The 24,500-nt window shown below is 35.0% G+C and overlaps 1 protein-coding gene across 9 annotated transcripts in view; it reads right to left on the bottom strand.

Annotated features, from left to right (window-relative positions):
- The window catches only part of Wrn (Werner syndrome RecQ like helicase), a 154,083-nt gene that overhangs the window by 100,530 nt on the left and 29,053 nt on the right, over positions 1–24,500 (bottom strand). For 8 of the 9 annotated variants that reach the window (XM_023717576.1, XM_023717581.1, XM_023717583.1 and 5 more), the window contains exons 3-9: positions 21,497–21,603; positions 20,361–20,473; positions 14,822–14,967; positions 14,228–14,376; positions 13,824–13,973; positions 12,556–12,625; positions 1,396–1,510 (exon numbers count right to left, since the gene is read on the bottom strand). In XM_023717576.1, coding sequence (XP_023573344.1) covers positions 1,396–1,510; positions 12,556–12,625; positions 13,824–13,973; positions 14,228–14,376; positions 14,822–14,967; positions 20,361–20,473; positions 21,497–21,592 — 839 coding nt within the window. In that variant the 5' untranslated portion in view covers positions 21,593–21,603. Of the gene's footprint in view, positions 1–1,395; positions 1,511–12,555; positions 12,626–13,823; positions 13,974–14,227; positions 14,377–14,821; positions 14,968–20,360; positions 20,474–21,496; positions 21,604–24,483; positions 24,495–24,500 lie in introns of those variants that run through there. The other variant, XM_023717580.1, reaches the window with a different exon arrangement.

The following is a 24,500-nucleotide window of genomic DNA, read 5'->3' as shown; positions in this document are numbered from 1 at the left end:
TGACTGTGGCCTCAAGTGCTCCACTGGAAATGCAGAAAGTGAGTCTAAATGCATGCTTACATTACATAATCTGACTGCCGAGAGGCCTTTTGTGCAGTCGCATCAGATCCTCAGATATTGTTTAAGATGGGATTCTCAGGCGACTTACTACAAAAAAAAAAAAAAAAAAATTGACTTGTTATTATTTGGACACTAAAACTTCATAAGACACAGTATTTCCCATTCCCAAGTTTTAAGAAAACCTATTTAGTTATGATGTGATGAAGCAAAAGATTAAGCACATGTAATTTACACTAGGTAGATATTTTAATTGCTAATACATAGTATATTTTAATTGCTAGTACATTTAGCATGTAAAAATCGCATAAAAGGTGATTTGTCTAATTTTATAGAAAAATGTAAAAATGAATAAGAAATGGCTTTAATGATACCTTTCCCATTTGAAAGTTGCATCTTTTATAAATTTCCAAACTTACATAAAAATTTCTGAAACACAATGGCAGCAGGAAAAAACTATGTTGAGAAAGTTGAATGTTGATATTTCTTTAAATCTTTCAATCAAAATCATAACAAATCTCATCCAAAAAATACATTAACACTTTCACATATGAATGGTGTATGAATTACATTTAATTTTAATTAATGTGTTATGTATCTAATAAATTACATTTCTAATTCAACTGCTCATTTCTATAAAGCATTCTTTGCCTCAGAATTAATTATCACACATTATAATTGTTCACTGATCAAAAACATTCGTGCTTTTGGAGATTTAACAAGGAAGTCACTCAATAATTAAGATCACAGAAAGATCTGGTTCCAAAAAAGAGATACATAGGATGTATAGTTCAAGGTCTATTAATATATAAAGAATATTTGGTCCAAATATTTCAAGTTAGTTCTTTAGCTTCTAGTCTTTTGTTTTAGTAGTCTACAACTAAGTTTTCTAGTAGCCAACAGAAAAATCTAACACTTTGAGATATATTATTTCACCACTGTAAAGAATTCTCAAAGAAGGCTGGGGAGATAGCTCGGCAGTCTAAGCACATGTCTGGCAAGCACAAGGACCTAGGTTCAATCCCCAGTACCACATGTCACACTGGCCCCAGAACCCTGGTCATGCCATGCTAGCCACCAAATCTGGGCAAAGTGGCCCATGCCTATAATCCCAGCACTGGTGAGGCTGAGACAGGAGGATCACTATGAGTCCAAGCTGCGTAGAGACGCTATGCAAAATACATAAATAAAAGATTAAAACAAAAGAATTCTCAAATATATAAATCAGTCTGTGTGCATGTATTCAAGCAAATATGTATGAGTCTATCTTAATGAACAATTCATTATTAATATACAGGAATAAGAATAAACGGAACTGATAAATATATGATATACAACCTCTGTGGATTTTCCAGTTTTCTCCAAGTGTCAGGAAAATGCTCAGCCAGATCCATTACCTCCTCTGAGATTGCAGTCAACTGTTGCTTCATTTTACTAGGTAGGATTTCCTTCACTGGGTGGGGGAGGGGGGAACAGGAATGAGTATTAATTTTTAAGCTACAAAGCAGAGATACTTTAGCCACTTTATTACATAGTATTAGTTCAGATTTTCATTTTCTTTTTTGTTTTTACTGCTTTTATTTTTTTAATATTTTTATTGAGAAACAAATAGCAATGAGACAGTTTCACAACCGATTACTAGTACATTTTCAATAATTAATACATACATTGCATATTGTTGTCTTAGTGGTTATTCATTGTACAAGATGCAGACCTGATATCCTGTCTCAAGCACTATTAGAACAAACCTCTCTCTTCATTGAATTAAGAAAATGGAGCTGTATATCTATCCTATTTTGAGTATACAGATACAAAATGGTCATTCATTTGTATCCCCCTTTTTTGGTTAGTTTTGTCAGAAAAGGGAATTCCATTGTCATTTAAATACTGTACGTGCATGAATTCAGCAAAATATCCCAATGTAGTCCAATAGTCCATAATAGTAGAGGGTTCTCCATAAGACTGTCAATGTCTGAAGTTGTTGACTTGAGCATTTTACAGCCCATCATATTAATATGGCTTTACTTTTTATACTTCATTTTCATACTTTTCTGCTGGATGGTTAAGATCAAGAAAGAGCAAGACCTATATAATAAGAAATGTCTCTTTTGTATCTGATAAGCTCAGTCAAATCCCTTCAGGATTTAACCTGAAACCCTGTACCTCAGTTTGTAGATCCTTTGTCAGTGTCAGCCATATGGATGAGTTATGGCCATTGTATTTTTATACAATGGAGTACTACTCAGCTATAAAGAATGATAAACTCGAAGCCTTTATATATAAGTGGGTGCCACTTGAAGCTATACTCATAAGTGAAATAAACTAGACCCACATGTGTAAATATCGTAGTCTCCCTAGTATAAGAACTCAAAGGAAGAAATAAAAATAGAAAGAAATAATACAATTAAAAGGAAAGCGAGATTTGAGGATTAGTTAACGAAGACAGGGCAAGAAGAAAAGCTAGAAAATATGACAGGGCAAAGTCATACATTTATATGCACAAGATGGGAAAGGCAATGGTCCTGAGAATCTTCAGCATGTTTTTGAAAATAGCAGTTAATTGGTAGGTCTCTCACCCTGACTATGTATGCTGATACCTGTGAACTAAGCAACTGTGCTGAAGAAAGCAATGTGTAACGGTAGGGCTATGCTTAGAACACCTGTCATTCTGGTCTTCTAACTGTGTATTGCTTGTCATGGCATACCAATTACGGCCATAATGTCTCTTAAGTAAAGGTTTGTTTCTTTGGTTTTTTGTATTTTTGTTTTTTTAAAAAAAGGTAATAAATGAAAACATGAGACAAAAAATGTCACAGGACTGTCCTGCTAAAAGGCTGTATATGGTTAGATTTCTAAATTTCTGTGTAAAAATATGTAAATGCTTAATTCTTTTTTTTTTTTTTTAATCTTTTTATTTTTTGTTTTGTTTGGGGGTTTTTTTGGTGGACCCGGGGATTGAACTCAGGCCCTTGCACTTGCCAGGGAAGTGCTTATTCCACTGAGCCATCTTCCCAGCCCCTTAATCTTTTTTCTTCATATTCTGGAGGGACTCAAAGTTTAACATATTAATATGTGAAGGAAAATACCTGTTCCATGTTATGTCTAAGATGTTTGATATTCAGATAGATAGCAAGGTTCAGCTCAACTGTCTATGTTATAGGGTAATAATATCATTAAGCTTCTCTTCTGGAGGGTTAACAACTTAAGTTTGCAGACCAAAAATTAAAGAAAAAGAAGGGCTGCAAGAACAGCCCATATTTTGGCCCTAGCCTTTCAAGGTCAGTAAGGATTCAGGAAATAGGAGAACCTCTACTGTAATATCCTGTAATTCAATTGTGTCCCAAATTTTCTGATCAAGGAGATTATGGGGGCACAGAGGAAAGTGATCAATGATGTACAGTGTGCCTAAGGAGAGTCACATGAAGAGAAAACATTCTCTCAAGCTTTCACAGATTTTCATTTTCATTCCTTTCATTCCTTAACTGAATTCCAACCAAAAAAGGCTTATTTAATCCCCAAATGACCTCTGTCACTTCCCTTCCTTTCAAATTTCTGCTCTTCAAATAATCTGCATTTATATATACTGTAACCTATTGGTTACTGACTGAGCCACAAGAAGGCAGAAATGAATATCTGTACTATTCTGCATTATATCTCTATCAGAAATGAATATAACCATGTAGGCTGCTACCTGATACACTTCAGTAAACATAACCTTACCCAAGAGTCACTCTCCATTATTCTCATCACTAAAACCAAACCCAAGGCTTTGTAATCAGTGATCATCTTCCCAATACACAAATTTATTCCATCTAATGCACCATTCTCCATTCACAGTACAAAATCTATCTTCCATCCGAAAACTCATCCCTTTCTCAGAATTTCTTCTCCCAGCTGTATTTTTTTTTTGTTTTTTTTTTTGTTGTTGTTGTTTGTTTGTTTAGTTGGTATCTTCACAAAGTTCGGCTCCTCTGAATCTAAGGCTAGGGGTCCTTTGAATTCTGGACTATGTAGCCTGCTATTCCTGATTCCCACAGTTATCCTGTGATCTCAAAACATGTCTTTTATTTCTTGAAGATTTTAGCTCATGCCCCATTCTCTTTCCTTCCACAACTATTACAATTATGATGACTAGTGATTTTAACATCCACAGAGGTACTTCTCAAAAGCATGCCCTTTTCTGTTCCATGACCCCCTTCATTTCCAAAAACCTTTTCCTTAATTGGTATTAGCCACTCATTCCCACAATTATACCCCTGACCTGGTAATTACCTAATAAAAATCCCCGCTCCAATATTTCAGTTGTAAATATCCCATACCCCCGAACACCAGCATGCCTTTCTTTCCAGCATGTTTTTCCCAATATAACAATTCTGACATTTTTAGAAACAAATTTATTGACCATACCAGCTTTTCCTTGCCCATTAATCTCCCTGTTCCCTCTACCCACCATTCCTTACTTTTCCTTTCTTGCTTACAATATGGTAACTATGACTGTAATATACAGATTCTCAATTCCCTGGGTGGTCCTCACTCTCCAAGGAACTTATTACTTAAAATCTCTAACTCAACCCACGTTTCTATTTATGATTCCTACATCCAAGCAGTTAACTATTCAGTTAAAAATAATAACAATGATGACTTGAGTTTAAATTCATGACACATCTCAAGTGAACTCTATTATTTAGGCCTCAATTCTCACTTTTAAGATGACTATTTCACACCTATTCTTTTCTTGTTGAGCTTCAAATATCGGCTCTTCCTTTTACTCAGGCAAGTCTCACTTCTAATTCCATGAAGATAACAGAAACAAGAACAAGAGAAGTACCTCATCTTCTTACTCTCCGATCTCTATTCTGTATTCATATCTCCAGTCCATTTACAGCAAAATCCCCAGAAATTGTTGTTTACAAACACTATCAAATTTTATGCTATTTTCTCCCAAATGAAATCAACTAAATTTTCACAAGAATAATACAGCAAAGCTACCTTTGGGATGGGCTCTAGTGTATCAAACCTATTAATAATAGATCCTCATCTTACTCATATTCTCAGAAAGCTTTAAAACTGTTAATAAACCCCTCCTCCAACACCCACACAATGAAAGCATTTTCTCACCTGGTTTTTGAACACCACTGCCCCTGTACTGTGTTTCATTACTTCATTCCTGCCCTTCTCAGTGCTCTTTGCTATTGTATCATCTTTCTGATCTCTAACTGTTGGGGTACCTTTGACAACAATGGTCAATACCTCTTCAGTGCTTGATTTCATTCACTTCTTTTTTTTTTTAGAAATGGGGATTGAACACAGGGCCTCATGCATTCTAGGCAAGCACTAGAGCACTGAGTTATATCCCCAGCCCTCACAGACTCCCTATTTTACATTTTTTTGTTTCACTACTATCTGGATGCTTATAAGTTCCAATCATCTCCAACTTCAACCAGTCCCCTCAACTACAGAATCACATTTCCAACTAACACATACCTTTTGGATAACAAAAATCATTTAAACTATGTTATGCCCACAGGGTCTCAATTATTCTCACCCAATCTATTCTTCCTATAGAAATAATACTCCTAGGGAGATAGCTTAGCAGCATAAGCATCTTCCTGGCAAACACAAGGTCCCAAGTTCAATCCACAGTACCACAAGCCCTAGAACTAGGTGTGGTGGCACATGCCTATAATCCCTGCACTGGGAAGGCTGAAATAGAAGGATCATTTTGAATCCAAACTGTGTAGCAAGACCCTGTATTAAGAAAAAGAAAAGAAAAATAATGAAACCTTTGTATAATAACAAAACCTTTCATATACCCACTTGATTCAAGCAAAGTACCTTGATTGTTCTTTCAGTCTCTATCTTCACAGAGAATTCATCTACAAACCCTTGAACATACCTAAAGAATCTACCATTTATAACCAACCACCTCTGTACCATTATCCTAATACAGACAATTGCCATCTTTTGCCTGGACTATCAAAATAGCCTTACAACTACCTTCCAAACACTTGTACTCATAAGCAACCAGTAAAACACTTTCAAGATAAAATTTTAATCACGTTCTTCTGTTCCTCACCCTCTAATGTTTTCTTTCATCAACCATTATCATAGCAATTCGCTTGAATAAAACATAGTCAGAATCAAAGCATACAATGCCCTAAATGATCTAGCACAACCCAATTTTTTAGTCTTGTTTCCTGCCACTCTTAGACCTGTTCATTTCTCTTCTGCTACACTCATCCCTTAAATAAGGCAACCAATCACCTTTAGAGGTTTTGTGCTTTCCTCTAAGTCTCTTCCTTCAGATATCTACATGGCTTGCTCCCTTATTACTCAAATGAAATGAAGGGGCTTGGGGCTGTTTTGTTCAGTGAGTTTTCTCTAGTACCTGGAATAGTGCCTAATATATAATAAGCACTCAACAAATATGTGTTATTTGAATCAATAAAATAATCGCTTTCCAAGCTTTAAAAAAAGTCACTCACGCAAACTTAGATTTAACTCCTTAGATTTAACTCAACCCTCCAGTCACATTAATATGCTCTCCATCCACATCATTCCAGTCTCCTCTCTTGCTATGGTTATATTACCTTCTGTTTCAAAAGCCTCTGGACACTTTTTTGTTTTAATAGCATATGCTCTTTCAGTCAATCAGAAAAGCTACTATGGTGGTAGATTAGAAATAAGTGACACATTGCCAAAGTTAATAGATAAATATTGGTCCTCAGAAGTTAAAACAGCTGATAAAAATCTTTCTCAACGAAACACATTCTTCATTTGGCTTTCTGCATACGACATTTCCTCATTTCCTCCCATGCCTATGGTAACTCCTATAGTATCTGAGCCTCCACACAAATATTAGACACAAGAGTTCTGTGGGGCTTTTCATCCCTAACTCATCTCTGACTTTGACTGTCCTCTGAGATATAATCTAGATGGCTAAGTGCTGACAGGCTCCCTCCCCTTTGCTATCTTAAAACTTTTTTCTCTTTTCACATAGCTAAAATCATTACATAACTCCTCATCCATGAATCTTTCTCTTCCTTGTCAATGCTTTTCCCTCCCTATTATTAGTTTGCCACAGGTAGCACACCTAAAATTCTAATCCTTAACTCTGATGAATTTCACTTTAATGTCAATACTAGTTAGACATGCAAGAAGGTGTAATAAGCAAGTTAGTGCCACCACACCACAACCCAGTCATTCCTAATTTCATCCTGGTTCTACATTTCACTTCTTCTTGGCAGCATACGCTAGACTAGCAATCTAATCATGGACAAGGCCAAAGCCAGGGAGAGGAGGTAAGCACAGAGGACCAGCAGACAAAAGGAAGAACGTATGAAGAAGCTTGTTATGCTGGTTTTCCTAATATGAACTCCGCTGTTCTCTTCATGGAGCTCAGTCTCCACTGCTGCTGAGGATGGCTGTGCTGCTTTTCAGGGGAGCTCAGGTCTGTACTTTGAGCACTTCCTGGCTCCAGGGGAGCTCAGGTCCATACTTTGAGCACTTCCTGGCTCCAGTACAGACCCCTCATACTGTTGGCATAGATTTTTTATTTCTCTGGTATGGACTACCTAACTTCCACCAGTGAGCTCTAGGCTTTTCCAGGGCAAATCTTGATACAGACTTGCATGAGGCATTGTTGTGAACTCTAGACTTTCAGCTGGACTCATGTGGGATGTTGCCATGGGCTATAGATCTTTAGCTGGACTTATGTAGGGCATTGCCATGGGATTCAGGCCCTCAGCTGGATACTTGGGGTCTCTAGTCTGTGGACAGATCTCCCCCAATCCTTGAATTTGACTCTTTGGGTGAATATTATAAAATAATCCTGTAAATTATGTGTCCTGTATTAAATTTTTTCCCTTATAAACTCACTACAACACTGGCCCAAGAAAGAAGCTATGAGGGTCACCACCACTTGGCAGTGCGACTGGGGCGGAGTCACCCAAGCCTTTTGGAGTTCGTATTTTGCCACCCTGCAACAGATGTTGAACATACAACCGTGGGATATAATGCTTGTCCAGTTGATTTAGGTCTTGCTTTGGTCCCATTCAATATATACCACTACTCTACCTTTTGGAATGGGAATGTTTACCTTGTGCCATTGTAGGTTGGAAATGCTTAACTTTTATTACATTTTTACAAGGACTTGTAGCCAAGAGCATGCAATAAATCTTAGAGACTTTTTAGACTTGGACTTTTCAGAAATGCTAAAACTTGTTGGGACTCTGACGGCTCTTAGAAATGAACTAAATGTATTTTGCATAAAGGAATACACATTAAGTCTTTTTCTTTTCTTTTTTTTTTCTGTATTTTAGGAAAGTCTACAAAGTGTTCAGGGTCTCATTACTAGATTGGACTCATAGTGATCCGCCTGTTCACAGCCGGGATTACAGGCGTGCACCACCACACCCAGTCTCAATTACCATCTCAGTGCACCCTATGGGCAGGGCCGGCACAGCAGCACTGGAGATCAAATCCCCAGCCCCTGCACCTGCTTGCAGGTGTTTTAATCTACTGAGCTATTTGGCCAGCCCAACACAAGTCTTTTGAGGGTCAGGGAAGGGATATTATGGGTTATACCTAGATATCCCCCAAAACCTTATGCACTTGTAGATGTGGCTTATTGGAGGTAGCTGAATCACATGTGTGTGGTCCTGGATTATGGTGGTATGATAACTGAATCAGTCCACTGGTTGATTTTGTATATTGGGGATTACTGAAGAGGGGAGCTCCACCCTGAGTATAGATAGCACTTATAATTAATAGATTACCCACCTGGATGATGAAATATAAAGCAAAAGAAGGAAAGCAAGCTCCTTGTCCTGCCTACCATGCCATGAACAGTTTCTCCTCTACCATGTCACCCTGGCTTGGAACCAATAGACTATAGCATGAAACCTGTATAAAAATGTAAATTAAAATAAACCTTTCCTCCTTTAACTTGTTCATGATGAGTATTTTGTACCAGCAATGACAATAAGAAAGGTACCAATCTTACCCAAAAAAGGAAAGAAAAAACTCAAATCAGTGCAATTGGGTATGAAAAAGGCAAAATCACAATGGACATCATATAAATCCAGATAACTATTAGCAAATACTTTGCAAACATATACACCAATAAATTGAAAAATTGAGAAATGATACATTCCTACACACACGTGAATTGCCACTACCAAAATATGCAGGAACTCTGAATAACCCAGTAACAGGTAGTGAAACTGAATCAGTAATAAAACAACCTACCATCTAAAAGTCCGGCTCACTGCTGAATTCTATAAAAACTGTAAGCAACCTTTAACATCAATACTCCTCTAGCTCGGTAATCAAACTGAAAGGGAAACAGTACTCCTAATGTCATTTCTGAAAGCCAACATTGTCTTGATTCCAAATCCAGAGAGGGATCCAACAAAAAAAGGGAACTTGCAGGGCTTTGATCCCTGAGCCTGCCATGTGGGCCCCGCCCCCAGCGTGCACTGAGACTGGTCGGGGCGGCACATAACCCCAGCCCTTGGGAGGCTATAAACAGGAGAATTACTATGCGTCTGATCTGGAAGTGAGACCCTAAGCACCCTGTAGATCATTCTCTAAAATACTAAATAAATAGGGACTATAGCCCAATCTCTTCAATGAATATATATGAAAAATCTTCAAATAATCTAAAAGACCATATACCATGACCAAGTCGGCTTCATTTCAAGGACAAAAGGATTGTGCAACATACACAAATCAATAAATCTAATTCATCACACAAATAAAAGGATGAAAATCACATGATCATCTCAATAACTGCAATAAAAGCCTTTGACAAATTTCAACATCTATGTATAATAAAAATACTGAAGAAAATAGGTTTAGGAGGACATTATCTCAATCTCATAAAAGCCATTTATTACAAACTTACTTTCAGCATCATATTAAATGGGGAAAAACTGAAACCTTTTCTTCAAAGATCAATAACAAGACAAGGATGTCCACTATCCCACCCTACTGAATATAGTACTCAAAATATTAGTTTTGAGCAATCAGGATAGAAAAAAAGGGATATGTATAGGAAAGGAAGAAGTCAAATTATCATTATTTGCAAATGACACTGATCCTATACAAAAACCTAAAAACTGCATCAAGAAACTAGTAGAATACCCAAATTCAGCAGTGTAGCACAATACAAAATCAACACAACAAAAATTAAATGTTCCTGTATGTCAATAATGAAATCACTGAGAAAGTTATTACAAAAAATACCATTCACATTGGCACCAACAATAATCAAATACTTAAAAATTAACCTACCCAACGAACTGTAATACTTCTACAATAAAAACTTCAATACTCTAAAAAAAGGAGATAAAGGCATCAGAAAAATGAAAAAATGCCCATTCCTGGATAGGCAGAACCAATATAGTCAAAATAGGAATTCTTCCAGAATTGATATACAGATTTAACACAATCCCAATCAAAATACCAATAGCATTCTGCACAGAACTAGAGAAAACAATCCCAAAATTCATGCAGAACCAAAAAGAAACAGAATAAAATAAAAGGCATTCTGGATAAGAATAACAAAGTAGGAGACATCATATCACTGGACTTGAAGCTATGCAAGAAAACAACAGTGATAAAAATTATATAGTTCTGGCACAAAAACAGGTATGTGGATCAATGGAACGGAATAGAGGATGCAGGAAAAAACCCAATCACATTACTCTATTTGCTCATGGACAAAGGAGCCAAAAACATAAACCAGAGGCAAATCACCTCTCTTATAAATGGAGCTAAGAAAATTGGCTATCTGTATGCACTACACCCATATCTCTCACCATATACTAAACTAACAATGGATCAAAGAGCCAAATGTTAAAATGGAAACAATCTGCTGGAAGATAAAATGAGGAAAACTCTTGAAGTCATAAGCATACGCAAGGACTTTCTGAAAAGAACCCCAGTACACAAGAAATGGTACCAAGGATCAACAAATGAGAATATATCAAATACAAAGCCTCTGCTGAATAAAAGAAACAACCAACAGAGCAAAGAGAAAAACCAACCGAGACAGGTTAAAAAAAAATGTATAGCTGTTCTTCAAAGTACTAAGATGTTATGGTTTGTGTCTAGTTGACCCCCCCAAAGCCTTATGCAGTCATAGGATTGACTTCTAGAGTTTGTGATTAACTCATGAACCACTGGGATTATGGGTGTGAGTGCTACATCTGGCCTGGGGCAAACAGCTTGAATACAACATAAGGGAGACAGACTTGTTCTCTGTAGTTACTGTTGCTCCTCCCTTTTGCTCTTGCTGTTTTGCTGCCTTGTGCCACCGTGAACTGCTGCTGTCTGCCATGTGCCAGTCTGCCTTGGAGCCAGCTGAGTATGGACTGAAACTTCCAGTAACTGTGAGCTAAATAAACCTTTCCTTCCTTCATTTTGGGTGTTGGGTATTTGTCCCTGCAACAAAAGAAGAGTAACCACAACAGAAGATCTAGAATATATAAACAGCTCAAAAAAATTAGGATTTCCATCCAAAACAGAGACGTCCCAATCAAAAAATAAGCAACTAAAATGAACAGACACTCCTCAAAAGAAGTACAAATGTCCAATAAATACATGAAGAAATGTCAGTAAACATTTACCTCTGGTAATTACGGAAATGCAAACTAAAACAACACTAAAATTTTATCTTAACACAGAAATAATTTCTACCATAAAGAAATCAAATAGTAACAAAGGCTGGCAAGGCCACAGAGAAAAGGAGCCTCTCTAAATGTTGGAAGGAATGCAAACTGGTACAACCATTATGTAAATCAATATGGAGATTCCTCAAAAAGCTAAGGACAGAAGAAATTCCATTTCACACAACTATTCCCCTCCAAGGTATCTTTTCAAAGGAGTTAAAGTTATACTGGTATGTTCATACGCATATCTATAGGGAAACAAAAATCATAAAAGTTAAATCTTACAAATGGGCTATATGTCCATCAACAGATGAATAAAGAAAATGTGGCATTTTTACATAATGGAGTACTACTCTGCCATGAAGAATGTTAAACTTGAGTCACTTGTAGGAACATGGATATATCCTAAGACAAGAATGTTAAGGGAGATGAAACAAGTACACAAGCTTAAATACTGTCTGGCTTCTCTTATATAAGAAAACAAAATATAAAGGGCAAAATAAAAAAGGTACTAGGACGTAGGGAGATAGACATTTTTCAAATAAGAGGATCAAGAGATTGAAGGAAGGGAGAAAGAGGAAGGTGAAGGCGATGAAAAAAGAATTAGGATGTGCTGCACATGCACCAACTCCTCACAAGGCATGCAATTCATATGTACTGCAGACAGGCACTAATAAGAAGAAAAGTTGTAATAACACACAACACTTTACAAACCTGTGAATACTGTCATTCTGAAGAAAAACAGTATTTCACCATGTGTGGATAAACCTCACAAAACAAACAATAAATACACTTTATCATTCATTCTCAGTCTATAACATACCTGTATTTGTGTCAAACATCTGTATGGTACCACCCAAACTTTCTAATTTTCGATAAATGATGAGACCAGCCTGTGGCAAAACAGAAGGGGGTTAAAAAAAGAGCAATCTGAATAAATATAAGTTAAGTAATATTCTATATCCTACCTTTAGAAAAATCCATAGAATGACTCCTCCCAAAGCACCCCAAAACTAAATTCAACCTAATACTGCTACATGTACATCTATTTGTCTTCACTTAATCACCACAGAATTATGAGAATGGAGAAAGCTACCTCATTCTTCAAAGAGTTTAACTTTTTACTAACACTTAAAGGTATAGGCAAATATCCAAATTAAAATCTTTGTAAATAAACTCTCACAAAATACATACTTAGGAGAGAAGTTTGTTTTGACCACAGATATTTACTTCCTTCCATTCTATTAAATCAGCTGAGAATGTTAGTGTGTGAAAAGTCCTCCTTGTAAATACTGTTAACAGGAAAAATCAAATCACACTGAATTTTTATGAATCAAAATGGTACAGAACTTGTCCTACTCTCAACAGGTACTGTACTTTTTTAAAAGAACTATTATGCCATATACCTTTGACAAAAATCAATTTTTTTCTGGTTAAAAATTAAATGAGTTTCGACTCCTAAAAATAGAGGCAAATGGGAAACAAAAATATATTCATTAATAAATAATTACCAATTAATGGGAAAAAAAATCACTGTGGAAAAAATATATTTATACTTTAAACCAGACATACACAAAACAGAGCAACATATAACACTCAGATTTCTCCATTTACAAACCTGTAAATATAAAACAAAAGCAACAAGTTGAATATGGAGACAATTTTTCTACATTTTCACTATAGTTTAAATATAAATATAAGAAATAAGGCCAGCTGCAATATATAAAGTGTTTGATAATTATTCTTATTCTGAATTGCTCCCTATCAAATACATCATCAATACCATTTGTGCTTGCTGAGCCAAAGCTTATTAGACTTTCACGTTTTCAGCAATTTCACATTTCTTTTGCCCACAAATTGAACATTATTTTGGAATCATGACAGTGAAAATAAATAGCACTCAACAATCTGTTGATTGGTACTGCTAATTTATAGCAAGAACTAAATTTCACTTGATGAAAGCATTTTTTTAATGCCAAGCTGATACTATCTTAGTTGAACTTATGCCATAGCCACAACGAAAATTCTATAAAGTAAATGTATAATGAGGTTTCAAAAACCACCCCAGCTTTGAGATCTGTAAGTACATACATAAGCATCCGTGGCTGCATACAGTTTCTGATCCTCACTGAGAGGGAAATTACTCCAATTGCTACAGCGGATAGACTTGTCTTTCAGAAGCTGTTTACCAAAGAGATGTTTAACCAGACCATTGAGGCTCCAGATCTCTGCACATTTCAACTAGAAGTAATGAAAAGGTAATATAGCAAAAGTTACTTCCTGCTAATATTAGATATCCCAAAACAGCATCAAATAACCAGGCCACGAATAAAACTAGAAATGTTATACCCTAATACAATCCAGAGAACTTCTCTATTGCAGTAAAAAAAAATATAGCTTAAATTATTTTTTCAAAAATATAACATTCAGATAGAAAGTATATTGTGTAAAAACACAAAATTATCTACTTTTAGGAAAAATTACACACATTCTACCTTTTGATTGGCAACATCCGTCAATTCCACGAAACTCTTCAATTTAATGTCAAAGTCACGTAGCAGTTTCCACTGATCTCCTTCGATTCCTACACCTGCCTTTTTAATTCTTTCATTTTCAAGCAACATTTTTAATCCCCTGGGAAAAACTATAGCATTACATTGTTATTTTCATAATATCTGTTAAGTACTCTCACCTCTTATAAATACATGTATTTTTAAATTTGTATTTTTGTTTGGCTTAAATTCAGAAACACATTCACCCTACGTATTCCTGTTCTTATCTAAGACAGAAACTCCTAATGCGTAAGTGATAAGCAAAAACAGGGCTGAATGGCAACTCTACTACTGTCAGCAGTATATCCCTCATCATTAACAGTCTCTAAACTTCACTTCTCCCTTCAAAACAAGAAAAATATCTATGCCTCACACAATGTTATAAAACATCAATGAAACATGGATCATAAGTAAATCAGGTAGAAACTAAATATTTAAATATTGATGGGAGAAAAGCCAGCTAAGAGATTAATTTTATAGGGATAAAGTTCATATATTATAATTTCAATTAAAAAAATGAAAAAAGAGACAACCAACCTGACATAGAAGAAATGTGAAACAAGTAACATTTGTCCTCAGACACACATAATTGAATCAGTGCAATTCTGCTTAGTTTTCCTTTTCTGTATAGTGGTGGCCATTCCAAATCAAATCCTATCACATCTCCAGCAGACAGACTCTTGCTAAAGGGGGAAATAAAGTGAAGATTAATTGCATTAAAATGTTAAACTTTAGCATAACTAAAGAGATCATTCAATAATTAAAAAGACAAGCTACCTACTGTCAAAAGGTATATGTTATACAGGTAACTGATGAGTAACCAGAAAATATTAAAAGCTACTCAAAAAATTAAGAAATACAATAATCTAGACTAAAAATAGAAAAAAAAAAAACAGGAACACACAATTCATAAAAAGAAATAAAAACAGCTAATAAAGACAAGTACATAAAAGCTCTAATTTTCTCTACACCATTTCACATATATTTGATTAACAAAAATTAAAGGTTCATAATATCAAGGCTACAAAGCACATCTATGGTTTGGACTGCTCATTTCTAATGAACACCTAAATTGGTAAAAATTCTCTTGGAAAAACTTTTGACAATATCTATTTGAAGATGCACAAATACTATGCATGACCTGACAATCTTCTCTCATAAATACATGAAACTCTAGTATAGCATATAAAGACATGGACATTAAGAAGGTACAATGCAACATTATTCCTATTGGCAAAAAAAAAAAAAAACTGAAAAGAACTGTCTAGCAATAAGAAAATGGACATATAGTAAAATATTAAAACAGTAGAATAGAAAAAAGTTGAAATAGAACTACTATATCTAAGATATTGTGCTAAAGGAAAGACATGTCAGTACACTTACACATATAATTTGATAGCATTTGTAAATGTTTTTAAACAAATGAAGTGATATATATTTTGGGATATAAAATTATGAAGTAATACTAAAAGCATGTAAGAGAATGCTAAACATTGACTTTATGATAGAAGTTATCTAAAAGGGGCACAGGGGAAAAATTCAGAAAATAAAAAAATTTTAAGAAAATATATAATATATATATATATATATATATATATATATCAATCATATATATGGTTTCAACTGTATTCTATTGTTGTAACCCTTAATAAAGATTTGAAGAAAGTAAATGTCAAGATTTTATTAAGGAGTTTACTAAGAAGCCACACATGGTGGTACATGCCTGTAATACTAGTATGCCATAAAGTTGAGGTAGAAAGACCACAGCTTTTTGAATGCTTAAAAAGTTGTTTGACCAGCATATTTCTCAAGGGAAGGGCAAGGAATGCCAGTATTTGGCAGTGTGGAACAGCGGACACATGAGCACATGGTGTGCACCAGCATGCCAGTGTCTGCTTAACATGGCTCAAATTGCGAAAGGGGAAGTGATTAATGGCACGTGAGCTTTGCTTCTGCATCCACAGACTCAGTTCTTACCACCCTGTCTGTGTCTATCTGGGTAGTTCTTTATTAAGCTTTTCTCGGAAGTGTCTTAAAAGCCATAATCCTTTTCAATGGAGGCCTGAGAGCTAGTTGTTTAACATGGCAGTAATTATCACTACTAAGAGTGAAAGATGAATGAAGGATGAAGTTGATTTTCTGACTCCATTGTGAGCTGCTGAGACTCTGAGGACTCAAACCGATTTTTAGCTTCTTTGACATGCACATTGAGAAATAAAGTACATACAGTGCAGAAAGGGGAAGGGTGGCTTTAGTCATCTGCTGTCATTCCTTTCACTGGGTCCTTTTAAGACCACAACTCTGAGCAGAGCCTGGTTAACTTAAAGAGACTATGTCTCAAAAAATAAATAAATAAATAAATATTAAAAAAATTAAAAGGACTGGAACTATAGCTTGGTTTAAAAATCCCTGGGTTCAACCCCCAGAATCAGAAAAAAATATGTATTTTATAAAATAGGTAGGAGGAATATGTGTGTCTATTTATTACCTATTACTACTTATATTTGCTTTTTCTACAAGTTTTAAATTTTAAAATATATTTTAAAAATTAAAAACTCAACTTTTGCTTCAAGCCAAGATAAAATAACGGAAACCAGACTCATCCTTCTACCAAACACAAATTGATAATTACACAAAACCCAACAAGCTATGCAGGACTCCATTCTCTGAGGAAAGGGAATTCTAAAGGAAAGCCTTACAGTTGCCTCAGCATTTTGCATTTTGGAATCACTTTCCAGACAAATGAACAGGAAGAGGAATCCCAAGAAGAACATTGAGTGGTGGAGCTAGAATTCACAGCTAGAGAAGCTGAGGCCGCTGAGAGTTGTGGGGGAAAAATACTACAGAGGAACATGGCAGGAAGAACTCTGAAGTCTTCATAGGGTCTCCTTGAGTATTTACAGAATATTAAGACATTCATTAGTACCCTGGAACTATATGAAGCTAGGCAAAGAACAATGAGGGAAGCTTTAAACTGAACCATTCCTAGGGATTACACTGGGGTACAAGGGCTTAAAGTTCTCAAAAGTTATAGTAGAAATTATTGTTGATCATTTGGGGAAACCAGCATACCCCACGAGGGTCCTGCGTTTTTTAGTATCTTTTATTTTATTACATGTTTACAATACATGAGTACATTCCTTGTAGCGAAGCAATACATACAAATATCACATCCTAATCCTTTTTTGTTCCCCTTATCATCTCCCTCCATTCTTAGGTCTCTTCCCATCTGTAAAAGATCTACCTCCCTGCTTCCTATCATCTATCTTTTATTCTGCTCTTTAAATTATTTATATTTTTGAGTTTCTCATAGAAGAGAAACTATCCCATATTTAACTTTCTGTGTCTGATTTATTTCACTTAGCAGAACAGTCACAAAGCAGAAGAGTCATCCTTTAAATTGCTATTAGACTAAAGGTAACTTAACCTAACCTGTTATAATTTCTACCTAAAGTAGCCCCAAACCTTATGTGTTTCATTGGAAAGTGTCTAGGTGATGGGGCATTATAGCTGACTTGCTGTTAAGAGATAGGAACTTGTCCAAAGAGGGAAGTCACCATGGGCATAATCTGGAAGAACGTATGTTCCTTTTCTGCTACGCCCTTGGCTCTGTTTCCTTGCTGCCCTGAGGTGAGCACCTTTCCCCTACCCAACTCTCCCACTTCTCCATGTCTGCATAAACCAAACCAACCAGTAATGTCTGAAACTTCTAAAACATGCGTCAAAAATAAGTCTCCCCTCCTTCAGCTGCAGGTGTTGGTTACTTTGTCTCAGAAACTGAAAGTGAGTAAGTAAAGTTTAAACATAAGTCTCAATATATAAAGCTGATCTTCAAAGAACTGATGAATAAAGCTCTGAAAGATGACAAAAATCTAACATTCAACAAAGTAAACTCACAACATCTAATCAGCACAATTAACAGCCATGAGATAAACAGGAAAATGTGAGCCATATCCAGGACAGTAATCACTCAATATACAAGGGGGGGAAAGCCAGAAAAATGAAATTAACAAGATAAATAAATATATTAAAACTACTATAAATATGCTAAAAAATGTTCAAGAATTTAAACAAAAGCATGAAACATTAAGAACAAAATGGTAGATAAATCTTTAAATAAAACTTCTAGAAATAAAAAAAAAAACCTAAAACAAAATATTTACAGGAAAAGATAAACAGCAGATCAGATAATACAAAAGAAAAACATCTAAACCAACTTGAAGACACAACAGGGGTTGGGGGATTGAAAGAACATAGTATCAAGCAGTTTAACTTACTGAAAGTCCAGAAAGAGAAAAGAATTGTAGGATGAGAGAAGAAATTTTCAAATTGGATGAAAACTATAAACCTACAAATTTAAAAAAAAAAAAAAAAGCCTCAATGAACCCTAAGCAGGATAAACACAAATCACACTATACAAAGACACAACATAATCAAATTGTAGGGAAGTTCTTATATTAACAATGTTCAAAGTCAGCCAGGCATGGTTGTGCATGCCTATATCCACAGCACTTGAAGAGGCTGAAGCTAGACTGCAAGTTTGAGTCCAACCTAGGCAACAATACCCTCTCTTGAAAGAAACTGAAAGGGGTGGGGATGCAGTCCAGTGCTAAGGTCCTGCTTTCAATCCCCAGTACCCACTACACACACACACACACACACACACACACACACACAAAGGGGTAAACCTTAAAAGTGGTCAGAAGAGGGGGAATATAAAACAAAACAAAAACTTTGCCTTACAACTTCTCAAAACTCAAAATTCTTCTAATTATTGAAGAATTCTTTATAAAGAATTCTTTATGATTATTTCCTTATATAGCAATGCAAATGTTGGTAAAGTTTATATATAATCATACTAATTTTTACCTTGTTAGTCTAACTGAATTCCATACAATGAGATACAAAAGTGGCCAGAATACTAGAGTGGAAGACAGGACACCTGAGTGCATTTCTAAATAAATTCTATCACCAGGAGAACATGTACTTCTGCTTTTAAGAGGCAGGGTTTCAGACATATCTCATCATGTAACCCAGGCTGCCTCAAACTCAAAATACTCTATCTCAGTGTATTTACTAACAATAAAGGTATGTGCAACCATGCCCTAGCTATTTCTATTGTTTCTTAAAGGCAATAAGTAACAATAAAGGGAGATGGGCAGGAGCAAATACAATATAGTAACTTCAAAACAGATCTGAATTAATTCCTTACTACTTTAGCTTGTAAAATGCTTAAAGAACCTGAAATTGCTTTATGCAGCCTTAATTTCACAAAATGCTATGGTTTTAAAACTCATGTCAAAATTGAAATCCTCAGTGCAACAATGTTGGGAGGCAGGACCTGATAAAAGGTGACAATATCACAAGAGCTCTGCACTCCTGAATGAATTACTGCTACCACAGGAGAGGGTGGGCTACCAAGAGAGTAGGCTCCAGTTCAGCCCCCTTGGACCCTCTCTCTGCTCCTTTTGCCCTTCACCACATTATCCCACAGCATAATGTCCCCTTTCAGATGCCAACATATAACTAGTAGATTTCCCAGCCTCCAACACTGAGAAACAAAATTATTTTCTTTATAACTTACCCAATAGATGGTAATTTTGTTTCAGAAGCAGAAAACAGGACACAAAGCAATAATTAAAAGTACTACCAATCATTTCTAATGTTCTTTTTAAGGATCGCAATGCAACTATCACTACCTGAATAAAACAGACCCCAGTATGCCCACTATTCAATATTGTTATTGTAATGTTTTAAGATGCAAAGGTATACTTAGAAACTTTTTCAACTGTTCGGTAAAACATACACAATGTGTTCAATAATTCTATATATAATGTCTTAAGAATTAAAAGTAAAAACATTAAAGTAATAAAAAGACACATTATAAATAATTCCATGATTATTTTATTTAAAAAAAGAACAGAACTTAGTGATAATCTACACATAGAAATAATTATCTCTGGAACATAGCTCAAATGTAAAACTCAGTGTACTTCTAAGTATTAAGATAATAGTTACATGCTCTAATATGCTATAAAGATCCAAAATCAGTAAAATTAGCTAATTCAAATCTTACCTAATATCTTCTGATAGGAAAGAGCAATCACTAGCTTCATAACTATATACAATTGAGCCCGTGAATTCTAAGAAGGAGAGATCATCTTCAAAAACACTCTTCTGAATACGTGACTTGAGTTAAACAAATGCAAAATAAAGTAAAATTTATATTAATAATGCTTGCTGAAATAATAAAGCTCATTGACATATTTAATCATTACTTCTATGTTGTATTAGTTAATGCTTTAAAGACTAATAATAATAAATCCAAGGTCAATTTTTAAAAAGCCAAAGCATCCCACTGTAAAGTTATGTTCCCTAATAAATATATTTTCAAACTTTTAATCTGTTTTCATTAAGCATTTACTTAACCCAGGAGGTTTTTTCAGTAATTACATTAGCCGTAATGTAATACTGTGGCACTGAAATCCTGACAAAGGGTTACCAGATTTTAAATCTATTAGAACTTAAGGCTTACCCAAAAAAAAAAATCACCACTGTTAATGCTGTCTAAATTAATATCTGAATTGGAACAAACTAGTAAGATCAACTGTAGAAACTAGATATAAAAAGATGAACTATACACTAAGAATTCTCATTTTACTAACCCAATTAAAATTTATTCTGCTTCAGGCATTCAACAACTAGATCCTGGTTAATTCACAAAACAGATATTCTGACCTATATAATGACCTGAAGTTTACAAAAAAAAAAGAGGGTTGACTCACTGAACTGCCAACTTTAAATTCTCCATCTGAAAGAAAAGATGTGGTATATATACACACTGTAGTACTACTCTGCCATAAAAAACAGTGAACTTAAGTCATCTGTAAGAAGATAGATTTACCTGGAATCAATGTCAAGTGAAATAAATCAGACACACATGCTCAAATAGCATATGGTTTCTCTTACATAACAGGCCCGAAGGCAAAATAAGAGAGATAATAGGAAGTGGGGAAGAAGAGTAGAAAGGAAAGCAAGAGATGGAGGGAGACAGGATTGAAGGAGGGAGATGGGATGGAAAGACAGAAAGGGGCTGAAAATAAATTAGGACGTGTTATGTGCACTGCCAATTCTCCATGGGGAACATAATATTTACATACTTTAAACATGTACTGTACTAATAAATTAAAAAATAGTAAATGAACACTATACCTTTTTTCCTTCTGTATTACATCCTTTATTCTGCACTGACATCCATTCAGGAATTTTCCGCTGTTGGGAAGTTGTTTCCAATTTTTTCTCATTCATCTTTAAAATGACTTTATTGCAAAGGAAAAAAAAAAAAAAGACACTATGAAGTAAATGAAACAAATGTTTGAGAGAAAACTCAGAGAGAGCCCTATCCACATGATTTAACACCAAACATATTTAAAGTAAGTTATGATATTTAGTAATAAAAGCAGTTTAGTGGCTGGAATCACAAAAGAAACAATAAGATTCTAGATCTAAATTCCACTAATATATCTTCTTTTGAAATAAATAGGCTTGCTCTGAATTCTAAGGTTCTACCAATTGCAAAATTTTATTATTCTTCTAATAATTTCAAGGAATAAACTATCTCAGAGACTACTTTGACATACAAAGTATTAAAATTTTTTGCTATCTTTAAATTTCTGTATGATTACTATCTTTCCTAAGTAAACTCAGTGAAACTGTTAAATTTATTCACAAGTCTACTTAAAGATCTGATTTCCAAGACAGATAGTACCTCTTGTATATTAAGGATTTTTTAATTATACTAATGACCTATTATATGTTCAGGTTCCCCTAAAAACAAAGAGTTTCTTAAAGGATTTTCTAAAAATCTGTTGTTAGTTTTGAGAATATTCTGCAAGGTAAACAACACTTCAAATATGATTAAAGAAAAATGAAGCCTTTTCCACTGTTGGTGGGAGCACAGACTTGTACAACCACTGTGGAAATCAGTACGGAGATTCCTTTAAAAACTAGGTTGGAGTCCCCATTTGACCCAGCTATTGCTAATTTGGGTATCTTTCCAGAAGAATTTAAAAACATTATGCCACAGTGATATATATACACCACATTTATAGTAGCACAACTATAATAGGAAAATCTTGCAAACAACTCAAATGCCCATCAACTCAGGAATGAATACAAACTATGTAGGATTTTTTTAATATAATGGAGTATTAGTCATAAAGAAGGATTAAACTGGAGCCTTTTATAGCTAAATGGACACAACTCAAGACAATACTCACAAGTGGAATAAATCAGACCCATATGTATAAACACCACACTACCTCACTAGTGTGAGAAACTGAACAAGTAAATAAGGTTCCAAGTGTACAATAGATATTGTGAATTGGAAAGAAACTATTCAAAATAAAAGATAAACTGTGATGGAGCAAAGGGGAAAGGAAGGGGAAAAGAAAAAAAGTATATTTAAACACAAGATTGTTAAGATGGTTATGCAGCTAGTTTCTCTTAGTTCATTGCAAAGAAAAGTTTGTGCTAATATTGTTTGGATAATATTTCATGACTATCTTGCACTCTGAATACTACAAAAGCAATATAAAATGTATAAATATTAGAACTCTCTACTAATGTTTTTTGAAGCTCTGTTGTGTTTTTTCTCTTTCAAATAAAATACTTTAAAAATATGGTTAAAGAAAATAATGAATGACAGAATTAAACATGTTTTTTGTTAATGGTAAAATGAATCCATGCTATACTGTGATTACACTATAAACTAAAGCAAGCATTGGTTTTTAGTAAAAATCAATCTTATTTTCCACTACATCAAATTTCTAATACAGGGTGTTATGGTTTGTGTCTAGATGTTCTCCCAAAGCTTCATGCAGTCATAAGCAGGGCTTTTTCAGAAGTGGCTGGATCAAGTGTGTGATTCTCAAATTAAGGATATGTAATTACTAAATTAGTCTAGTGATTAGTTTGGGACTCACCCTAATCCAGGTAGCCTAGATAGAATATATAAAGGGCAGAAAGGATCTGCTATAGTTGCTTGCTGATTGAAGCTCATTTTCTTGAAGCTCTCTGCCTTCTACCCACCATGAACTATTTCTCCTCTGGAACATCCCTCTGTCATGTCTCTCTGCCTGAAGCCAGCAGACTATAAACTGAAATCTCTACAAACTCTGAGCCAAGTAAGCCTTTCTTCCTTTAACTGTAGGTGTTGGGTGTTTTGTCTCAGCGAAAAGAAAGGTAAGACAAAGGGTTAGCAGTTTCAAAAACATTCCCTAAGATCCTTACTATGAAACAATAATGTTAATGTCAAATAATTACAGCAATTACTAAGATTTAAGAAAAGCCTATTATGTTTGAGCCTACTGAGCAACATAAACATAAATCCACTAGTTAAAGTGGATACTTGCTCATTTTTGCTCATACTTGCTCATAACTGTTTGTTTTCCTAGCATAAACTAAAAGCTGAGAATACTGATAAATATTGGACAAAAATTTAGAAGAACACTTTATCAGATAATTTTTAGCACAAAACAAAATCCATGTATGTATTGGGAAGGAAAGAACTAAAAGCAGATTTGCAACTTTTTGACTACTACGGGAAGAATAACGAAAGACCTAAACTAAAGTTTCTTATAATATGTAAATTAACTGAAGTCAAATAGCCTAGAAAACTTGAAAATATTAACTAGAAGAAAAATATCAGGGGCCAGGGAGATGGCTCAGTGGAATTAGCGCTTCCCTGGCAAGCACAAGGGCCAGAGTTCAATTCCCCGGTTCTGTAAAAAAAAGAAAAAAAGAAAAATATCAGACTACTTATCTACAAAATATGAACTGGCAATATAAAGAGCTAAGGCAGGTGAGACAGCTCAGCAGACTAAAGTGTAGGGACCAGAATTCGATCCCCAGAACCACATGCTGCACTGGACCTGCCCTCAGGCACACTGAGCCAGCCACTGAGACAGGGTATAGTGGCTCACACCTGTAATCCCAGTGCCCGGGAGGCTGAAAACTGGAGGATCACTACAAGTCTGAGCTGCATAGTGAGACCCTTTATCAAATACACTCAAAGTAAAAAAAGGGCTCAATCATTTAAACTTACTGTAAATAAACCTAGAATTATGGCTTTATACCTGGAAAATGGAGAGTAGTAAATTAGGTAATTATGAAAATATAAGAGATCCAAAACAACTTACTCTGTGTAAAGGTTTTG

Source organism: Octodon degus, unplaced genomic scaffold (assembly GCF_000260255.1).
Source record: "Octodon degus isolate 3935 unplaced genomic scaffold, OctDeg1.0 scaffold00053, whole genome shotgun sequence".
NCBI lineage: Eukaryota > Metazoa > Chordata > Mammalia > Rodentia > Octodontidae > Octodon > Octodon degus.
Note: the sequence above shows the minus strand (reverse complement) of the source record. Positions and strands in the feature narration are given on the sequence as shown.